Source organism: Polyergus mexicanus, unplaced genomic scaffold, assembly GCF_030449975.1.
Source record: "Polyergus mexicanus isolate NDT 795.1 unplaced genomic scaffold, iyPolMexi1.0 SCAF_20, whole genome shotgun sequence".
Lineage (NCBI taxonomy): Eukaryota > Metazoa > Arthropoda > Insecta > Hymenoptera > Formicidae > Polyergus > Polyergus mexicanus.
The window spans coordinates 4,073,982-4,091,875 of NW_027223340.1; the positions used below are offsets into that span (position 1 = coordinate 4,073,982).

The following is a 17,894-nucleotide window of genomic DNA, read 5'->3' on the forward strand; positions in this document are numbered from 1 at the left end:
ATGGATTAAGAATTTGTCTCGACTCATCGGATCGCAACTGAGCAATAGGCAACATAAAGCGCATATATGCGATCGGTGAGTACGAATTAAAAAAGTTGTCGCGTAGTGTGAATAATATACGCGATTTAAAAAATGTGTTTTATGTTACAGATGCATGCATTATTTTCGAACGAGCGATAAATTATTGGCTCACAGCGCGGACTGTGGAAGGATGAATGAGTGCGCTATAGTTCTTCCTACCGAAGATGACAAATGGTTAGAATTTCGCAATTACTGTAGAAAGGAGAGATTTCCATTCGTGGTGTACGCCGATCTCGAATGCGCGCTGGAGAAGAAAGAGAAGAGAACGCCGAACACGTCTATCGTTCAGCATGACAAAGTCTATAGCGCTGGATATTACGCTATCGATATCGATCGCTTTATCTTATTTATACGATCCTCGCGGGGGGTCGATACCCCCTCCGCGCCTTCCGCAACGAATCGCTATTCGTTGCGATCGATAATAGAATCAATAATCCTTCGATTATTAGAAGCGTTGAGAGGACGAAATGGCAGCATACACAAACGAAGAATATTACGATATGCTGATGGCACTTGGCGAATGTCAAGGACAGCATTATCTAGCTGCAAGACGATATGCCGAATTATATTCAAATCGAGAAAGACATCCATCGGCTCACGTCATACTTGCAGCAGCTCAGAGGCTATACGAGACTGGCAGTGTCCTTGCAAATAAACACGACACTGGGAGAAATCGCGATGCAAGAAATTTGCAGAACGCGGAGCAAATTATACGTGCTTTCGAGCATAAACCCGAAACGAGTATTCGGGTGGTTGCTCGAAAACACGATTTACCTTATGTAACTGTGCAAAGAATATTAAAAGAAGAAAACTTGCATGCATATCACTACACACGCGTGCAAGATTTACGACCAGAAGATTTTCAAGCGAGACGTACATTTTGCGAAAATTTTCTGAGGAAAGTAAATCGAAATCCAAGATACTCTTCTCGTGTGATATTCAGCGATGAATCGTTATTCACACGAGAGGGAATTTTCAATTCGCATAACATGCATTTTTGGAGCGAAGAAAATCCTAGAGTCACGCGATTAAGAAACTTCCAAACTCGCTGGAAGATAAATGTGTGGGCTGGGATAATGGGAACCGAAATACTTGGTCCAGTTATTCTTCCAGATATTTTAACTGGCCAAACATATCTGGAATTTTTGGAAGAAAATCTGCCAGATTTTTTAGAAGAAGTATCATTATTAGAGAGGAACAAGATCGTGTTTCAACAAGATGGTGCTGGGCCACACAACGCCAGGATCGTTACAAATTATTTAAACGAGCAGTTTCCTGGACGTTGGATGGGTCGGTATGGTCCAATACGTTGGCCTGCAAGATCACCGGATCTCAACCCATTAGATTTCTTTTTATGGGGGTATTGCAAGGAAGTCATTTACAAAACGCTTCCCGAGGATATCGATGATCTACATACAAGATTGCGACATGCAATTTGGAATATCGATGAAGAAATAATGGAAAACGTCGAAAAAAATGTATTAAAACGCATGAGAGCTTGCGTTAGGATGGATGGCGGTCATTTTGAGCACCTTTTATAAAATGTTTTCGACTTTAAACCAATCCGCTCTTTTCAGAGCGACCAAAGACAATCCGCTCTTTTCAGAGCGACCAAAGACAATTCGCTCTTTTCAGAGCGACCAACACATTTCTACGTGGAACACCTTGTATTCGCAGAGACATAAAAATAATTTTTCTCATGTCTCGCTTGCGCAAAAAGGCAAAACGAGTAATAAATTAAATTATTAAAAAAAACGATGTTATATTTTCATATTTTATAGTTTCATATTTCCGAAACTATCGAATTTACAATGTCGGAGGCTTTAGCCGATCACAGGACACATGATAGCGTCCGCGTCGATCACGCGTAATGTGATACATTCAGTCGTTCGGCAGCCGGCAGCCGACAACGCTAGTACTAACATAACCTGCTTGTTGTCGTCGCGCAGTCTCCGCATCGAATAACGCGTTTCTTTCTTCAAGTTATTTTAATAATTAATCGGTAGTAATCGGTAGTTGTGATTAACCGTTATAATCATTAATAAATTCAGTTTATCGATAAAGTGCGTGGATTAATTCGTAAAAGTTCGATAAGTGGTACAATTCGTGTGTGAAAAAAGTTTGTTAGTTATTCGTTGTATCATACAAAAATATTACTTCTTGAGTCGTATGAGGGCAACGAATCTCTACATACAAGGTAAGAGTCAGTGAGTGAGAGAGAGAGAGAGAGAGAGAGAGTGCGTGTGTGCGATCAGCTGTTTGCTACACGCGATGGGTGTAAAAGAGAAAGACAGAGACAGAGAGAAAGAGAGTGCGTGTGTGCGATCAGCTGTTTGCTACACGCGATGGGTGTAAAAGACAAAGAGAGAGAGAATGTGTATGTGTGTGTATACGCGTATACGTTCTCTCTCACACATACACCCCATCGCATGTAGCAAACAGTTGATCTCAGCGAGCGCCTCACGTAATCACAAGCATCGGACGGTGAGTTGCGCCGCTCCTGCCTGCCTCGCGTACGTGGAATGTAATTCGTTAACTATTTTGTCTTATAATTTAAAAACTAAGCCTCGGTAAAAATTTTGGCAAAGGAAAAATCTTCTTAAAATAGTGTCAAGTATATGACATTGCAAGGACAGAAGGTTGTTTTGAATCACCCTGTATATGAAACCGCCAACTCTATTCTATTTATTCGATTTTGAAAAATGTATAGATCAGTGCTCGGATTTAGTTGCACATTTCGGACCGATTCCGTGGTTCACGCCTATTGCCCCCCACTCACCGCTTGTACATTAGCGACGAGTCGCCAGATATGCGTAACTAAGGACCGCGACACTTTGCCTCAGGAGCGTCCGTATATAAGAATGCCCAAATATAATAATAAGACAATACGTCTCTATAATTAAAAGTTTTTCTTCAATATTTTATATCAATGAAATATAAAATATTGAAGAAAACTTTTAGAATTTTAAAAATTTTCGCGGTGCATTTAAAAAAATATTGTCTTATTTATTATATTTGGGCATTCTTACATATGAACGCTCCTGAGACAAAGCGTTGCGCTCCTTAGTTACGCGTATCTGGCGTCTCGTCGCTAACGCACGAGCGGTGAGTGGGGGGCAATAGGCGTGAGCCACGGAATCGGGCCGAAATGTGCAACTAAATCCGAGCACTGGTATAGATCATATGTATTACTGGTTATGCAAAAATACGCATATTGTAAATGAAAAATTCAAACAATTTGTAACTGTTTTACAACAGAATAATATCGCTAATGTATGCGACGCTACAAAAACTATACATGAAAGTGATATGTTTACAGCGAATCGCTCATAGATTGCGAGTTATTGACATGTGCTGTAAATGATATTCTTCACGTGGCTTGTAATATAGTTATTAGAGGCTTGTAAATAAGTTATTTTATTAATTATCTGTGAATTTAATTATTTATCCCATTCTTTATGCATGAATAAAAACGGTGTAATAGATATGCACAGTCTGCAAAATTTAACTTGCGGATGCTATCTCTCTTTCAAGTGCATGCGGACGCTATCCCTCTCGCACCGCCTTGCGAATGCCTCGCGCTATCTCATCGGTACATGCACGCCTCGCGCTATCTCTCTCCCACACATTGCGAACGCCTTGCGCCATCCTTTTCCCACGTGCATGCAAACGCTATCCTTGTCTTACGCTCATATGGACGCCTCGCGCTATCCTTCTCCCACGCCCATAGAATATCATTAGCGCTATCTCTCTCTTACACATTGCGGACGCCTCGCGCTATCTCTGTCACACCTACTCGCGGCATCGTACCTTCGCGTTCCCTCTTCCCCGCAGGCCCCGCGCCTACCGTTCCGCCGCGGTCCCCCTCCCCCTCTCCGCGGACCCCGCGCTAACCGTTTTCGCCGCGATCCCCCTCCCCCCTCTTCGCGGCCCCCGCGCCTTCCGTTCCGCCGCGGTCCCCCTCCCCCTCTCCGCGGACCCCGCGCCTATCGTTCCGTCGCAATCCCCCTTCCTCTCTCCGCGGACCCCGCGTCTACCGTTCCGCTGCAGTCCTTCCGCGTGACGTCATATCCCTCCCCGGTGACGTCATACTCTCCGTGACGTCACCCCCCCCGTGACGTTATACCCTCCGCGCTGGTTTCCCCTCGCCCCTTACCCTCCTCTCAGAGGACCTGAGTTAGAACAGGCCTAGTATCACTACTATCGATACCGAGGACAACAACAATACAGAGGATCCGGAAGACAATAACAACGATATCGATGAAAACAATAACGGGGAGGACGACGAACAAAACAACCCCACCACGAGCTAAGAATCAAAAGCCGACGAAAGGAGAGCAACCAGAAAGATCACGAGCTTAGAAGCTGTCGAGATGGATATCGAGAAAGCCATTGTGGAAGCCATCAACGAGATCTTGGGAGGTCCCGAGCCACCGTACGGCACAGGGGTACTAGAAGCACCGCCGATCTCCCGGCCACCACCACCAAAACAGCTGCCGAAAGTCGGTACCGCCATCCAGCGGTCCAACTGGACAAACCAGCGCTGGCCATGTTGGCCACACCGCCGCCGCCGCTAACCGCATGCCGCCGTCGCCGAACAACACCGGCACCGATGCAGCCGTCAGCCAAGCGACCGAGGTCGCCAACGGGCCAGAACGAGACACCGGCGGAAACACCATCCGCCTCCCCATGCTCGAAATCCTGGTCCCGATAGGCTCCGCGCCGCCACCGCCGATCCTGGTGGAACTCGAGCCGGGACTAATAGCGCCGATCCCGCATTTCGCGGTTCACGTGTTCCGGCGATATAAAATCCGGATGCCGCAAGGACGATGGACCTTGCGCTTCGACAGCGCCAGAAAGCTACGCTACCGCCGAAAGCTAGAATAGAATAGAGGTGCCTCAAAATTCAGGCACAGTAAGCGGGGGGGGGGGGGATGATGTATTGATGCACCCCCATCGTTACCCGGCAAGTAGTCCAGCCGGAAGTCTGCCGTCTGGCGAATACCAGCCGGGCATTGGCAGAGGCGCCTAGAGCCCTTTTTAATACTCGAATTACCGCCGTTGCGATAAACAACCGTACGGCCGTTATACGGCTACCGTTATGCCGTTACACGGAAAACCGAGCACAGCCGAATGCTGCCGGAAGATCCCGAGCGTCACCCGCCGAAACGCCGCGTCGTTTCACTCAGGGGAAGCGACGCGTTTACCGTAATAATTACCCGCCGAAAACAGCGCGTCGTTATCCGGAGGCGAACGACGCGATTACCGCTAGACGCTCGAGTATAAAAAGGCAGCATTTCGGCATCTTGAGAGAGAACGATTCCTGAATCCTCTCGAGCAGTACGCTCCGAGCCGATACCAGAACCGATCCTAGAAACTCGCATACAAACGAAGGAGCGTGAGATTGACGCGTACGCAGCCTCCGCCGAGCAATCTCGGTCTCCTCGCCGCCTGCGAAATCCTATCGAAAGTACGACCTTATCAAACGAAAGCGGAGAGTTCGCCGCTATCTAAGATTCGGTCTAAGATCCGACCGCTACCGCTAAACGGACCGTGGGCCGGCGAGTTCGCCGCTCCGTCGAGACTTCTTGACTCCAGATAGTCATCCTCTAACGAACGAAACGCAGATTTTCCAGGTAGCAACAACCTCGCGCAACATCTTCGCACATGGCGAACAAATCTTGCAAACGCAGAGCGTGCGAATCTGACAGTTGCAATTTTCGACTAATATCTCTCAAATATTGTAGTAGATCACCAATTTCCATTAATTCCAACACACCTAATGGAGAATCTTCGTCTAAGCGAACGGCCAGCAATCTTAGCACATGTTTATGTCGGAAATAATTCATAAGCTCGACCTCTTCTAAAAACTTCTTTTTCTCTTGTAAGGAAGCATCTTTTCGAAGCATTTTTATTGCAGCGGATATCTCTTTGTCCGATCTTTTTAAATTCTTTACTTTTTCTGGAAACACTTGCAAAATATTTAAAATTAATTTAAATGTATACTTTACTAAAAAATTTTTAATTTTATTTCAAATGACATTATTTCATTTTTTATTAAATAACTTAACGACAAATATATAACAGAGTGCATGTGTATATTATTTTATAAAAATTTTGCATACTTATAATCTTTTATAAAAAGTTATGCATATAATTACTTTTATCGAGAAATGCGTATCTGTTTAATTTCTGTTGATCTAGAAATACCGTATAATATTACATTAAAAAAATTAATTTTTACCATTCCGAATGCGCCACTATCTAAAAGTTTTTTTAGTTTGATTTCTTCTCGTTTGATTTGGGTTAGTACATATTTATCCGAATTATATTCCAACATAGGACTGTATAGGGTATTGAGTTGAACATTACCGTTAGATATTTCATGCAAAGTCTTTAATCCACTGTCGGTCATTATCGGAGGCAAAACTTGCTCGTTATTTTTGTTGCGTTGTCGATCTGTTATAAAAGTAAAATATACTTATTTAACAATATACATTGCAAAATATACATCGCCTTTTCAACAAGTAAATTAACTTTTCTTAGAAAATTTCTATATATTACATCAGATATAACCTCTTTCTGCAATTAAAGAACTAAATGTGTATCAAATATACTCACAACAGTAAAAGTAGTAAACGCAGATTACAGTAACTATAGCGACAAAGGTTAAGATTGTTATGATACCGTTACTAACGGCCTCGCGGGCCGATCCACCGCGCGCATCTTGAAGCTCGGCGCCTATCGCGCCCCTAAACTTTCACACTCGTGTCGCGGCTCCATCATAGGGCCGCCCCAATACGCATGAGTGGGAGGCTGGCCGCCGGTATATAAGGCGAACGTAAGCGTAACGCTACTAGTTCCCGATCCCGATTCCTGTCACGTACAACTCTCCGGATCCAGAACCGACTCTCGCGTTACACCAGGCTACGGGCTTCCCGTAATTAGGCCGGGCTTCCCGGTTGCGCATCCTGCTAGTTTATAAGTCCATATCGCGTTGTCCGCGTTATACCGTAAGACGTTTGTATATACCGCGACCTGTTATACTGTAAGACTATTTTGGTCTCCGCGTTCACATTCTTCAGTACCGCTTTGTATCAATATCGCGATCTGTTCGATTGTAAGACCGTTTGTACCATAAGACCGCTTTGGTCTCCACATCTAGATATACCCTAGTACCGTTCTGTATACATATCGCGACCTGTTAAATTGTAAGACCGTTTGTACATATACCGCGACCTGTTAGACCGCTTTGTATTGCGACCGAAACCTGTACCAATAATGTTAATATTAGGATAACCATCAGTATCGCGCTGACTTCACCTTCATACACGGTCTTCAGACTACACAAGCGCGCTAGTCCTTCTAAGAATAAGCCACAGAAAATGCCGATGCCCCGTCTTTCTAAGAATAAGGCGATCAGGCCGTTGGAATTACAATAAAGGCTAAGCGATACTCCGTAGGATTTAAGATTTATTTTGTCTGTCTTAGAGTATCGATAATTGCTTGCATGTAAATACTGCAATCACAGAACCCGTCCTCACGAGCCGCGCTCGCTTCCCGAGCTCCATGTGCACCAGCCAACGCTATTGCGAATTTCTATACATGCCGCGTATAGAATTTTTCTCGCATGTTGCATTGTAAATAGTATAGCTTTCGCGAACTTCTGTACGCACCGCTTTTGCATATTGCATTGTACATATACTATAGATTGTGGTATTACATATCTTTAATAACTATTTCAATAAACGCTGTGTTTAACCGATTACACCGAGGAAAAGTGAGTTAGACTTTCCCCCTTCTCCCGAATCCTGACGCCGGCGAGCCTTAATCCGCGGCTTACAGAAAAGGTGAACCGTTACATTAGTAATGTTATTTAATTTTATTAATGTTATTTAATATTATTAACTTTAATTATAATATCAAATCTTATGAAATTATATACTAAATTTTTTAAATGTTTTAATATTATTATAGTTAATAATCATTTATATATTTAATTTAAAGTTGAAGAAAAAACGAAAAACAGAAAAAAAAAGATAGAGAAAGCGACAGAAAGAGAGAAAAGGAAGAGAGAGAGAGAGAGAGGGAGAGGGAGAGGGAGAGGGAGAGGGAGAAGGAGAGGGATTGATTGATCTTTATTAGCTTTCTCAGCTATTTGTAATACAAATCTAGTTTACATTAATTACAATATACTCCTTTAACATTCGCTTAAACGGCACAATTCTTTCATTCCGCTTTATTTCAGTTGGCAAGGCGTTATACATTTTCACTCCTTCGTAAAACATTCTCTTTTGCGCACTCTTTGTTCTGCGATATTTTATTGCAATATCCCCAGCTTGTCGTGTTTGCCTTTCACTCTCATTTCCCACAATTTCTAACCTATTTCTTAATTGCTCCGGTAACATGTTCCTTAAAATCTTAAAAATAAATATACACACATTATAATATAGCCTCTGTTTTATGGACAAAAACTGCAGCGCTTGCAGCATACGCTCCACTTTGGTATGTCTATCACATTGCAATATGATCCTCATGGCCCGGTTTTGTGCTTTTTGCAATTTATTCAACTGTGTTTCTCCCATATCAATTAACAGCGTCGCACAATATTCAAAGTGAGGTGCTATAATTGTCTTATATACAATACATCTAGTGTGCCGATATATAATTACCTATTCTATTCAAAAAACTCGTTTTTTTCCCTATTTTCTTTAGCATATAATCACAGTGGTCCTTAAATCGTAGTCTATCGTCAATAATTATGCCTAGGTATTTCATTATTTCCACACGTTCAATCTCAGTTCCATCCAAACATTTCAATGTTATATTACCTCGCAGTTCTTTTCTTATACTTCTAACAATCATATATTTCGTTTTTCCTGCATTCATTTTCAACTTATTTATATTCATCCACTTTTCTACTATAGTAAATGCCATATTCATTTTGCCCTCTAATTCCGCGCTGTTTCTCCAGTTACATATATTAACGTATCATCTGCAAACATTTTTATACTACATCCTTCTGGACAGATTTTTATTATATCATTTATATATACTATAAATAATAAAGGTCCTAATACAGATCCTTGCAGTACTCCATATTCTGTGGTCATTAATTTAGACCATTTATTGTTAAATTGAACCTGCTGTGTTCTATCCTTTAAATATGATCTTAACCATTCCCCTAATTCCATATTGAAATAATTTCTCTAATAATCTTTCTCTATCTATTGTTTCAAAGGCTCGCTTAAGATCCATGAAAATTACCCCTACCATTTTTGCCTCACTAACTATCAATTTCCATTCATCAATGACTGTTTGAATTGCTGTTTCACACGAATACTGTTTTCTAAAGCCCGACTGATGTTCTGTTATAATATAGTTATCTTCCAAATACGTTTCAATTTGCTTTTTAACTACTAATTCTACCACTTTTTCAAATATTGGTAACATATTTATAGGCCTAAATTCACTTGCTTTTCTAGCTTTCTCTATTTTTGGAATCGGTATTATTGTAGACGTTTTACAACCTTTTGGACAGCAACCTTCCTTCGAAGAATTATTTATTATATCAACAAATTCCTCTTTTATTACGCAAAATGCTGCCTTTAATATATCGCTAGTTATTCCCTCCTCTGTATCTTTCTTTTTCGGTAGTCATCATACGGTACTAATCATTTCAAAATTTTCCATAATTCCCTCGTTTTCAATAACATAAATAATTCTTTTACATGCATTCCCAGTTTTAGTCCCATTTATAGATTTTACTATACTATTAATACTTTGTATATAATATAAATTAAATTTATCTGCTATATTGCATCCTTCAGTGCTGTCTAATATTTCAAAATCTATATTCTCTACTTCCCTCTAGTAGGTGAGATAGGCCGCTGCTAACTCACTTTTACAATGAGAGCGAGAGAGATGGATAGAGAGATAGAAAAGGATGGAGATATGAGTTAGAACAGTTTGTTAACAACCGAGGGGGAAAGTGCGGGCAGGGGGGAAGAGGAGGGGGGGTACGTAGGGCAAGGGGGGTCGGGGGGAACGCGTGACGTCACGGAAGGGAGCGGGTACGAATCGCTAAAATTGTCCGTGAGATGGCGCTCGGCTCGATCGGGGGTCGCGCCTACCGACTTGCCCTACGTACCCCCCTTCCTCTTTCCCCCTGCCCGCACTTTCCCCCTCGGTTGTCTACAAACTGTTCTAACTCATATCTCCATCCTTTTCTATCTCTCTATCCATCTCTCTCGCTCTCATTGTAAAGTGAGTTAGCACCGGCCTATCTAGACGCCCAACAAAATCGCTGAGATCGCCCGGGAGATGACGCTCGATTCGATCGAGGTCGCGGTTTCTCCCGGCGCGATTTGACCTTGGCGCGAGTCGACCTTGACGCGACTCGTTCTTTAAGAAGGCGACGGCGATCTTTCGCACCGTTTTTAGCGCGTGATCCGCTATCGCGATTCTTTAAGGATGCGCGTCGCTTCTAGCGCGCGATCCGTGAGCGGACGCCGAGTATTCGGCATCGAGAAAGACGGAGAGAGGAACGGTTAGCGGCGATACGAGCGCGCTTATCGCTCGAGCGAGATGGCGAATCGTTGAAAGGTCGTGGAATAAAGAGAGATCGTTTTTCACACGGGAGGAAGAGCGTTTTTATTGTTTCCTTTTACAATATTTTTAATATATTAATAATACGATAATACGAGTACGCGAATAAGCGCATCACGATTCTCCAAAGAGCAGAGCCTGCAGCTCGCAATCGACGATATCGTTGCGGTCGAAGTTTTCGTTATCGCGTATCATCGCGGGAATAAGCGCCGAATCGTGAGCGCCTGCCGCGATATCGAGAAAACGAGTCAGCTTGTTATCCACATGCGCGGTTAAACCGCTTAAAGATGTAACGATGCGGTTAACGCAAAGTTCTAGATTTAATATAGTTAGAACGGTGCTCTTCGATACAGCCAGACGAACCTTGGATGTTTCGAGACGGAGTATTCGGAGATTGTTGAGTTTACCGAATCGCAGCGTTAACTGTTCGATATATATCGGCGCCGGAGAACGCGCCTCGTCGCGCTCGTTGGAGCGAAAATATGATAGAAGCGTAGATCGTAGATCGAGCAGTTCCTTCCACATATTCAGCGTTAGCGAGATCTCCTTGCCATGGCAATCTCCAAGGACGATCTCCACAAAAGAGGGTCGACTTTTGTATGAAGTTTTGGTCAATGGGTAGCGTCTTCCTAAGATTCTGAACGGCCGCACAATCGAAACATCCGCGTCGCGTCTAGACGTTCGGTCGCTATCTCGTCTGAAAATGGATACGGGTGATAAGAGAAACGATGCTAGTGGATTATTAGTTAGAATAAACGTTTAATAGTCTTACCCATTGTCCTGTTTAGCTCTTTTAGCATATCCCGCGTTATCTTCGCGGTCTCGCTCGGTTAGCTTCGATCGATTGTCAAATGAGTGCTGCTGTTGCGGTGGCCCACCCATTGTCGCGTACATTATCGCTCGTTTTTGTTCGTAGGCTTCGGCGTTCTTCGTCGACAATGAAGCGCTTAACTGATGGATGGTCTTTATATACTCGCGTAGAGATCGCTTCTTCCTCTTTCGCGCGCGTCCTCTTATATTCTATTTTTTAAAAATGACGGCAGAGTCGCTCTAGTCGTCCTCCTCGTCGATTCTCTCTCTCTCGGTCGCGTCGCCGAGACGATAAACGCGACTGAGGAGATCGCGCAATTGTCTTAGCAGCCCATCCGTAGGACACTCGATACCGAGCGCGTGTAGATCAAAAGGACCCGCCGAAGTTACGATATTCGTAAATTCGTTAAAGGCGTAAAACTGACGTTTGGCGAAGAAATATAGATTGCCGTCGATATATCGAAAGGCTGACGTAATCGCGGGCGGTATTCCGGGAAATATATCTTTTAATGGAGCGTGTCTAATAACTATCATGCGGCACTCGTCGATCTCCGCTACCTTGTTGTCGTCGTAGATCGCATAGGTTCGTCCCGTGTGCGTATTTATCGCAGCGTTAATCTTAACATTTCGAGGAAGTCCGATGTCGTGGAGATATCTCGGCCAACCCGATTTTAGCTTAAGGCTGGGATATTCCGCGAGGTAGATCGAATCGTCCGCGAATAGCGCGAGATCGCCCGAGGATCTTCGGTACGCGGCAGATAGGCGCGTGAAATTCGCTGGTAGAAACGTCGCGTAATTCGTGAGCGTCATGGGCCTACCGTAGCGTTTCTCGATCACGTCGATTGACCACACATTAAGGCGATTAGCTATATATAATCGGTGATTCATTATCAGCGCGGCGTCCACGCGCCGTAAAGCGCAGAGATCTGCGCGCGCGGGGTCGATTGGCGCGACGCTCATCGTAGTGGGCGCCGCGGGAGTCGCCGTTGGATAGTTTCCATCGTCGTGAGACCCGTACAGATTCTGTATAGCCAGAATATCTTCTATGCTCAGCTTAACCGGAAATTGATTCTCGATATCGGGTATATACGGAAACATTATCGAATCGTTGCGCATGCTGTGTTGTAAATCCAAAGCGTGGCCAATCTCGTGCGTTAGCGTTTGCAACAAATGATGCGTGTTAGGAGGATTTTTATTTAGATACACATGCCACGGTTCCGAATCGTCAACGTGTATCTCTGATGTGAAATCAGTCATTCCAGAAGGAAAGAACGCGTGAGCTAGAGCTTCCTCGGGACCGTCGAAAGTCGCCGGGCAAATGCCTATATTCCTGCGATTCGCGTAAGTGTGCGCGCCCGTTCGATACGATATCAATATATCGGGTCTCAGCGGGTCGCGCCCGAAGGTTAGCGACGAATTCACCGCCCATAACGCGATCGCCGCTTCGGCCGTTCGCGAGAGTTCCTCGCTAGCTACCTGAAAATTCCACGTGATATGCGTTTTCGGCCATTTTCGCGCGATCGGACTATACGCGCGATCGGGAATATCCGCGAGACCGCATCGCGATTTGCGCATAAGGCTAAGCGTAACTGCGTCTAACTCGCCGTTTCCTGATAATTGATAGTATTCCTGAAATAGCGACAAAGCGCGACGCAGAGATGTCGCGTTATCGAACGATAGCGATTCTCCATCGTCCTTTAGAAAACCGTACGCGCGCAGGAAACGGAGCGCCTCGGCCTTCTCCGAGTCAACGGGCGCGGCGGCCGTCGCGGCGACGAGCGTCGTCGCTAAGACGAGAAAAACCGTCTTCGCGTTAGTCATCGCGCGAAGCGGGGAGAGACGCGGGAAACTATCGAGAGACGCCGAGCGCGATTGATTCGCGCGTTCGGCGAGACGCTTATTTTTATCGTCGGCGAATTCGGCGCAGGTGGGGGAGGGGGAAATGCGTCGACAATTCGTTCAAAAAAGAGTCGCGGTCCGCCTCGATTAGAGGGACGCGCCCTTTCGACGACGAGCGAATATCGGCCGAGCGTCCGGGACGCGCGTTATCTAACGGACACTCGAGTTCCTCTCGCGTTTTTACTTTTTTTATTATTTCTATTTTTATTATGCGTTTATCCTCTAAAAAGAACACTCGACGAGCGATTAGAAAAATGTACCCTTTCCGGCGACGATAAACATTCATCGCGTATCTGGGATGCGCATTATTTAGCGGGCGCTCAAATCCCTCTTATCGCATTATTCTTTGTTATATATTTTCCTCTATAATCTATTTTTATTACTCCTTTATCTCCGCTCGTACCGCGACATCCGCGCGTCGATCCTTATAAACGCGAGATCGTTTCGAGAAGCGTCAAAGTATTCTCGCTCGCGAAATAGTAAAGTGACGAATCGACGAAGCGCGAAACGGTATAAGAGCAAAGTGGCGAAGTGCGAAATAACGAGAATTAAAATCGGTCGTGAACTGCTCGATATGGAACAAATCGAGCGGATAATTAAAGCGGCCGATTATATTAACGTGAACGGCGATTTAATTGCAATAAAGGCTTACGTTTTGGGAGATCTCGCCTCGGATTTGCGCGAGAAGGCGCGAGGCGTAATCGAAAACAGTCCGAATATGTTTAGACTGAACTTTCAGTTGGATGGAGACATCGATATCGCGCGTTCAATGTAAGTATTCGATCCGAATTTTTATAATACTTTTTATAATAAATTATAATACTTTTTATTTATAATAAATTATAATTTTTAATAATCTTTTTATAATAAATTATAATACTTTTTATTTATAATAAATTATAATTTTTAATAATCTTTTTACTTTTTTACTTTTTTACTTTAGACAACAGATAGAAGATTGTATAAGAACGGCGCGAGAATCGCTTTATAATTTATTAACGAAGACGAGGACTATGCTCGCGCAGGCGCAGAGCGTGCACAGCGCGTTGCGCGACGTTGCGCTAGCCCCCGAGCAATTCGAGTTTAGCGATCGCGACTTCGCCATCCCCGAATTAATCGACATGCTTCACGAACGCGAAGATAGACGGCGAGTCGTCGCGTCACCGATCGACGAGGAGCCCGAATCGCGGCCAATCAGCGAGGAGCCCGAATCGCGGCCAATCGGCGAGGAGCCCGAATCGCGGCCAATCGGCGAGGAGTTCGAATCGCAGTTAATCGGCGAGGAACCCGAATCACAGCCGATGGAAAACAAGGCTGAATCGTCGACGGGCGACGAGAATAAATCGCCGACGAGTGTACAATTAGAGGGTTACGAGTCCGAATCGCAGCTGTTCTTCGAGCTGTAACTTTACACATTAATAAAATTTGATTTTTGTTTATACTTATATATTTCGTGTATCGCACGAGCGCATTTATAAAATGCGATTCTTTATGAATAAATGCTATATATTAAACGAAGCGTCGATTCTTTTCGCTTCTCTTTCCTTCTTCGATATCCTCTCGTTCTCGCGCCATCCTTCTTTCGCGCCTTTCTTAGTAAGCGTTGGCGCTCTCTTATCGCGAAATGATACGCGCTCGCGATAAAAATAGTATTCGTTTAATATGTAAAGATAAATTTATTTTAAAAAATATACGTTTAATATAAAATACTAAAATAAAATAGATTTATTTTCATTTTATTATAATAATACTAGTCAGTTAGATAATCGAACACTTTTCTGACGGACATCTATAAAATAGAAGATGCGTAAGCTATTATCGTGGGAAAGAATACGCGACCGCGATAAAAGAAAAACGCGGTTCGTTCGTATAGCGTGTATTTTGCGACAGTATGACGAATACATTTATTAAAGCTTAAAATAAATAATTAAATTTATAGGTTATATAATTGATAATAAATTCGATACATTATATAAAGCTTAAAATATAATTAAATTTATAGATTAAATAATTGACTCGATATGCTATATAATATATACTATATAATATATACTATATAATATATGATGATGCATAATATACAATAATTCGATATAATTTATAATACGAACGAGTAGATATAAAGTAATATAATATAGAATCAATCACACATATTACGCAAATGATCGCGTCATTCGAACCACCAATCGTGCAATTTACAAACGTTCTCTAACGCGCAATTCTTCGCGTGATATCCGCAACGAAAGGCCCGTGAAGCGTTTAGAGTTTCCAAACGTTCAATATCCTTGTAATCAGCGTCGATAGTCTCGACGAAGACGGCTACGTCGCGATCGTCGGCGATATTTCCTAAGATCTCGATCAGCCATTTTTTCTTTTCGTGACCTTTGACATAGATTCTTATCGTTGAATCGGGGCTAGATTCTCGGCATATGGCGTCCCGAATGAGTCTTTTCATCGACCCGTAATTCGCGTATCCGTCATTCCACTTTAATTGATGATGATTAGATGTCAACCAACACGCTCGCGATTTTTCCGCTCTCGTTAGCAGATCCCAAGACATCGGTGGGCGAAAGATGTGATGCGTCAATTCCGCGCCATTTCTTAACACGGCTACTTCTTTCGCGACAAATTTCTCGTTAACTACGAAACCTTGAAGATCGACGAAGATCGGTGCGTCCATCGTCGTTATTAGCGGTACTCAAAATGCGCGCCTCTATTATTCTATCTTCATATTTTGAATATCATCGCGCTTATACGATTCTGCGCACAACGTTGGTGAGCGGATTGTACTCCACCACTCGATCGTGAATGATAAGACAGTAAGCTGTGGTATTAGAGGGAATGTTCTCCTTGCAATCGAACTCTATGCGAACGTCCACGGTGGCGCTTTTAATCGATTCGTTTTGTCGAGAACAATCGATGACAACGAGCGGGCCGTAGAATAAAAATTTATTCAGATTTAAGAGCGCTTCGTCATTCTCGCATCCGTAGTACGTTCTTCGAAATTTCGAGTACATATCGTATAGTACTGCGACTTTGCGCTTATCGAAATCTAAATTCATATCATCGTAAGGATAAAAATCGGAATTAGGATACAGTTTGACATTAGTTAGTTTGCAATCGTCGAATAGAGAAGGCTCCTCGGATAGAACGTTCTTCTTTCCGGACTGTAGCGCGAAGATAACGTATCGCGGTTTTTCGAGTTGCGTCGCCGCTTTGACAGCCCACGAATGTTTAGTCGTGCTCTGTAAAAGCGGAAACTCGTAGAGATCCCACGAGCAAAAAGCGACGCTCAGATATCGTCCGCTATCCAACGTGCGCAATAACCTTAATTTATTAATATCGTTTAACACTATATGAGGCATTCGCCACTGTATCTTTAATAAAACGATTTTAGGCTCTTGCGTTTCGCGCGATATGATACAATTATTATCATTACGCGCTCGTATCAGAATAAGTTCGTGTCGCGCGTTGATCACGACACGCTTGTAATCCTCGCAAAAACCTAATAACACGCTGAGAGGTACGCAAAAGTTGAAATCGTTGATCGACGAATGAGTTGCCGCTGATAAGTCCCATCCGGCGTTCTTTAATATCTTGCCTTTTTCGACTGACAGCGACACGTAATTCTTAATCGTGCTCGTTATCCCAACATTTCTGCTTCGATCGATTTCTACACCGTCGAGCTCGTAGCGAATCTCCTCGAACATAAACGCCGCGCAATTGTTCACTAGCCTCGTCACCGGCGTGGTTTCCTCTTGCGCACTCGGCGACTCTTTAGACTCGAGTCTACCTTCTATGTAGAGAAAACTATCGCATGGTAATGTGTACAGATCTTGCTGTTGTATAGGAATTCGTATCTCGTCGCTATTCCCAAACGTAGTATTGGCATAAGGATTGTATGTGTGAGTTTCGATCTTGACGATACGATCGTCGAGAATTGGCTCCCCGCCGATGCTTAGAATGTCGCACATTCCACTTTTATGGAGAAACAGTTCTTGGTACGACGAAGCCCAAAGAGCGCAGGAAAGCCGCGTTAGAGGCGGTTAACTTTCCTCCTTTTTTCTTTCTCTTTTTCACGTCTAGGGGCGACGCGATAGCGACGATGGGCGCGTTTCTCGCATTCGATCCGTTCATTACGAGCATCGCGCGCCTTTGTATCGTCTTCGCCGCACGTGCAGACGAACTGTAATCTCTTCGCCGCGAAAATCGATTAGTTTTCCGTTCTGATCCACGACACGCACATTTATATCAGTAATAGTCCGTGCGATGATCGGAAGGTAAATGATCTGCGCTGGAATCTCCGACACTTTATATTCGGGTGGAACATTAGGCGCGAACTCGTGTATAGTATGCGCGGATTTGTCATTGTGATACGCCCCTGTCGTGACGTTGCACTCTACTCTAATGAGATTAATAGCCATAATATTTATCGGCTTATCGGACGCGTACCATTAATTCGGTTGTAACACGCGAGACGAGAAACCCAATAGCGA

At 43.7% G+C, this 17,894-nt stretch overlaps 3 protein-coding genes across 3 annotated transcripts; all 3 read right to left on the minus strand.

Moving 5' to 3' along the window:
• Window positions 1-5,690: 5,690 nt before the first annotated feature.
• Window positions 5,691-6,751, minus strand: LOC138941814 (protein-tyrosine kinase 6-like). The gene is made up of 3 exons (XM_070311691.1): window positions 6,703-6,751; window positions 6,328-6,540; window positions 5,691-6,055 (listed from the first exon to the last, which is right to left on the minus strand). Exons 2-3 carry the CDS (start codon window positions 6,494-6,496, stop codon window positions 5,691-5,693), a joined length of 534 nt encoding a protein of 177 aa, XP_070167792.1. The 5' UTR covers window positions 6,497-6,540; window positions 6,703-6,751.
• A 4,988-nt stretch (window positions 6,752-11,739) lies between these two features.
• Window positions 11,740-13,320, minus strand: LOC138941815 (stromelysin-2-like). The gene has a single exon (XM_070311693.1). The coding sequence runs from the start codon at window positions 13,318-13,320 to the stop codon at window positions 11,740-11,742; it is 1,581 nt and encodes a 526-aa protein (XP_070167794.1).
• Window positions 13,321-16,148: 2,828 nt separating this feature from the next.
• Window positions 16,149-17,372, minus strand: LOC138941816 (uncharacterized). The gene has a single exon (XM_070311694.1). It carries the CDS (start codon window positions 17,370-17,372, stop codon window positions 16,149-16,151), a length of 1,224 nt encoding a protein of 407 aa, XP_070167795.1.
• Window positions 17,373-17,894: the final 522 nt, after the last annotated feature.

Coding starts and splice junctions, on each gene's coding strand:
- LOC138941814 (XM_070311691.1), bottom strand. CDS start 6,496: ATGACCGACAGTGGATTAAAGACTTTGCATGAAATATCTAACGGTAAT. Junction 6,056..6,327: donor AGATAGTGGCGCATTCGGAA/TGGTAAAAATTA, acceptor TAAATATTTTGC/AAGTGTTTCCAGAAAAAGTA.
- LOC138941815 (XM_070311693.1), bottom strand. CDS start 13,320: ATGACTAACGCGAAGACGGTTTTTCTCGTCTTAGCGACGACGCTCGTC.
- LOC138941816 (XM_070311694.1), bottom strand. CDS start 17,372: ATGTGCGACATTCTAAGCATCGGCGGGGAGCCAATTCTCGACGATCGT.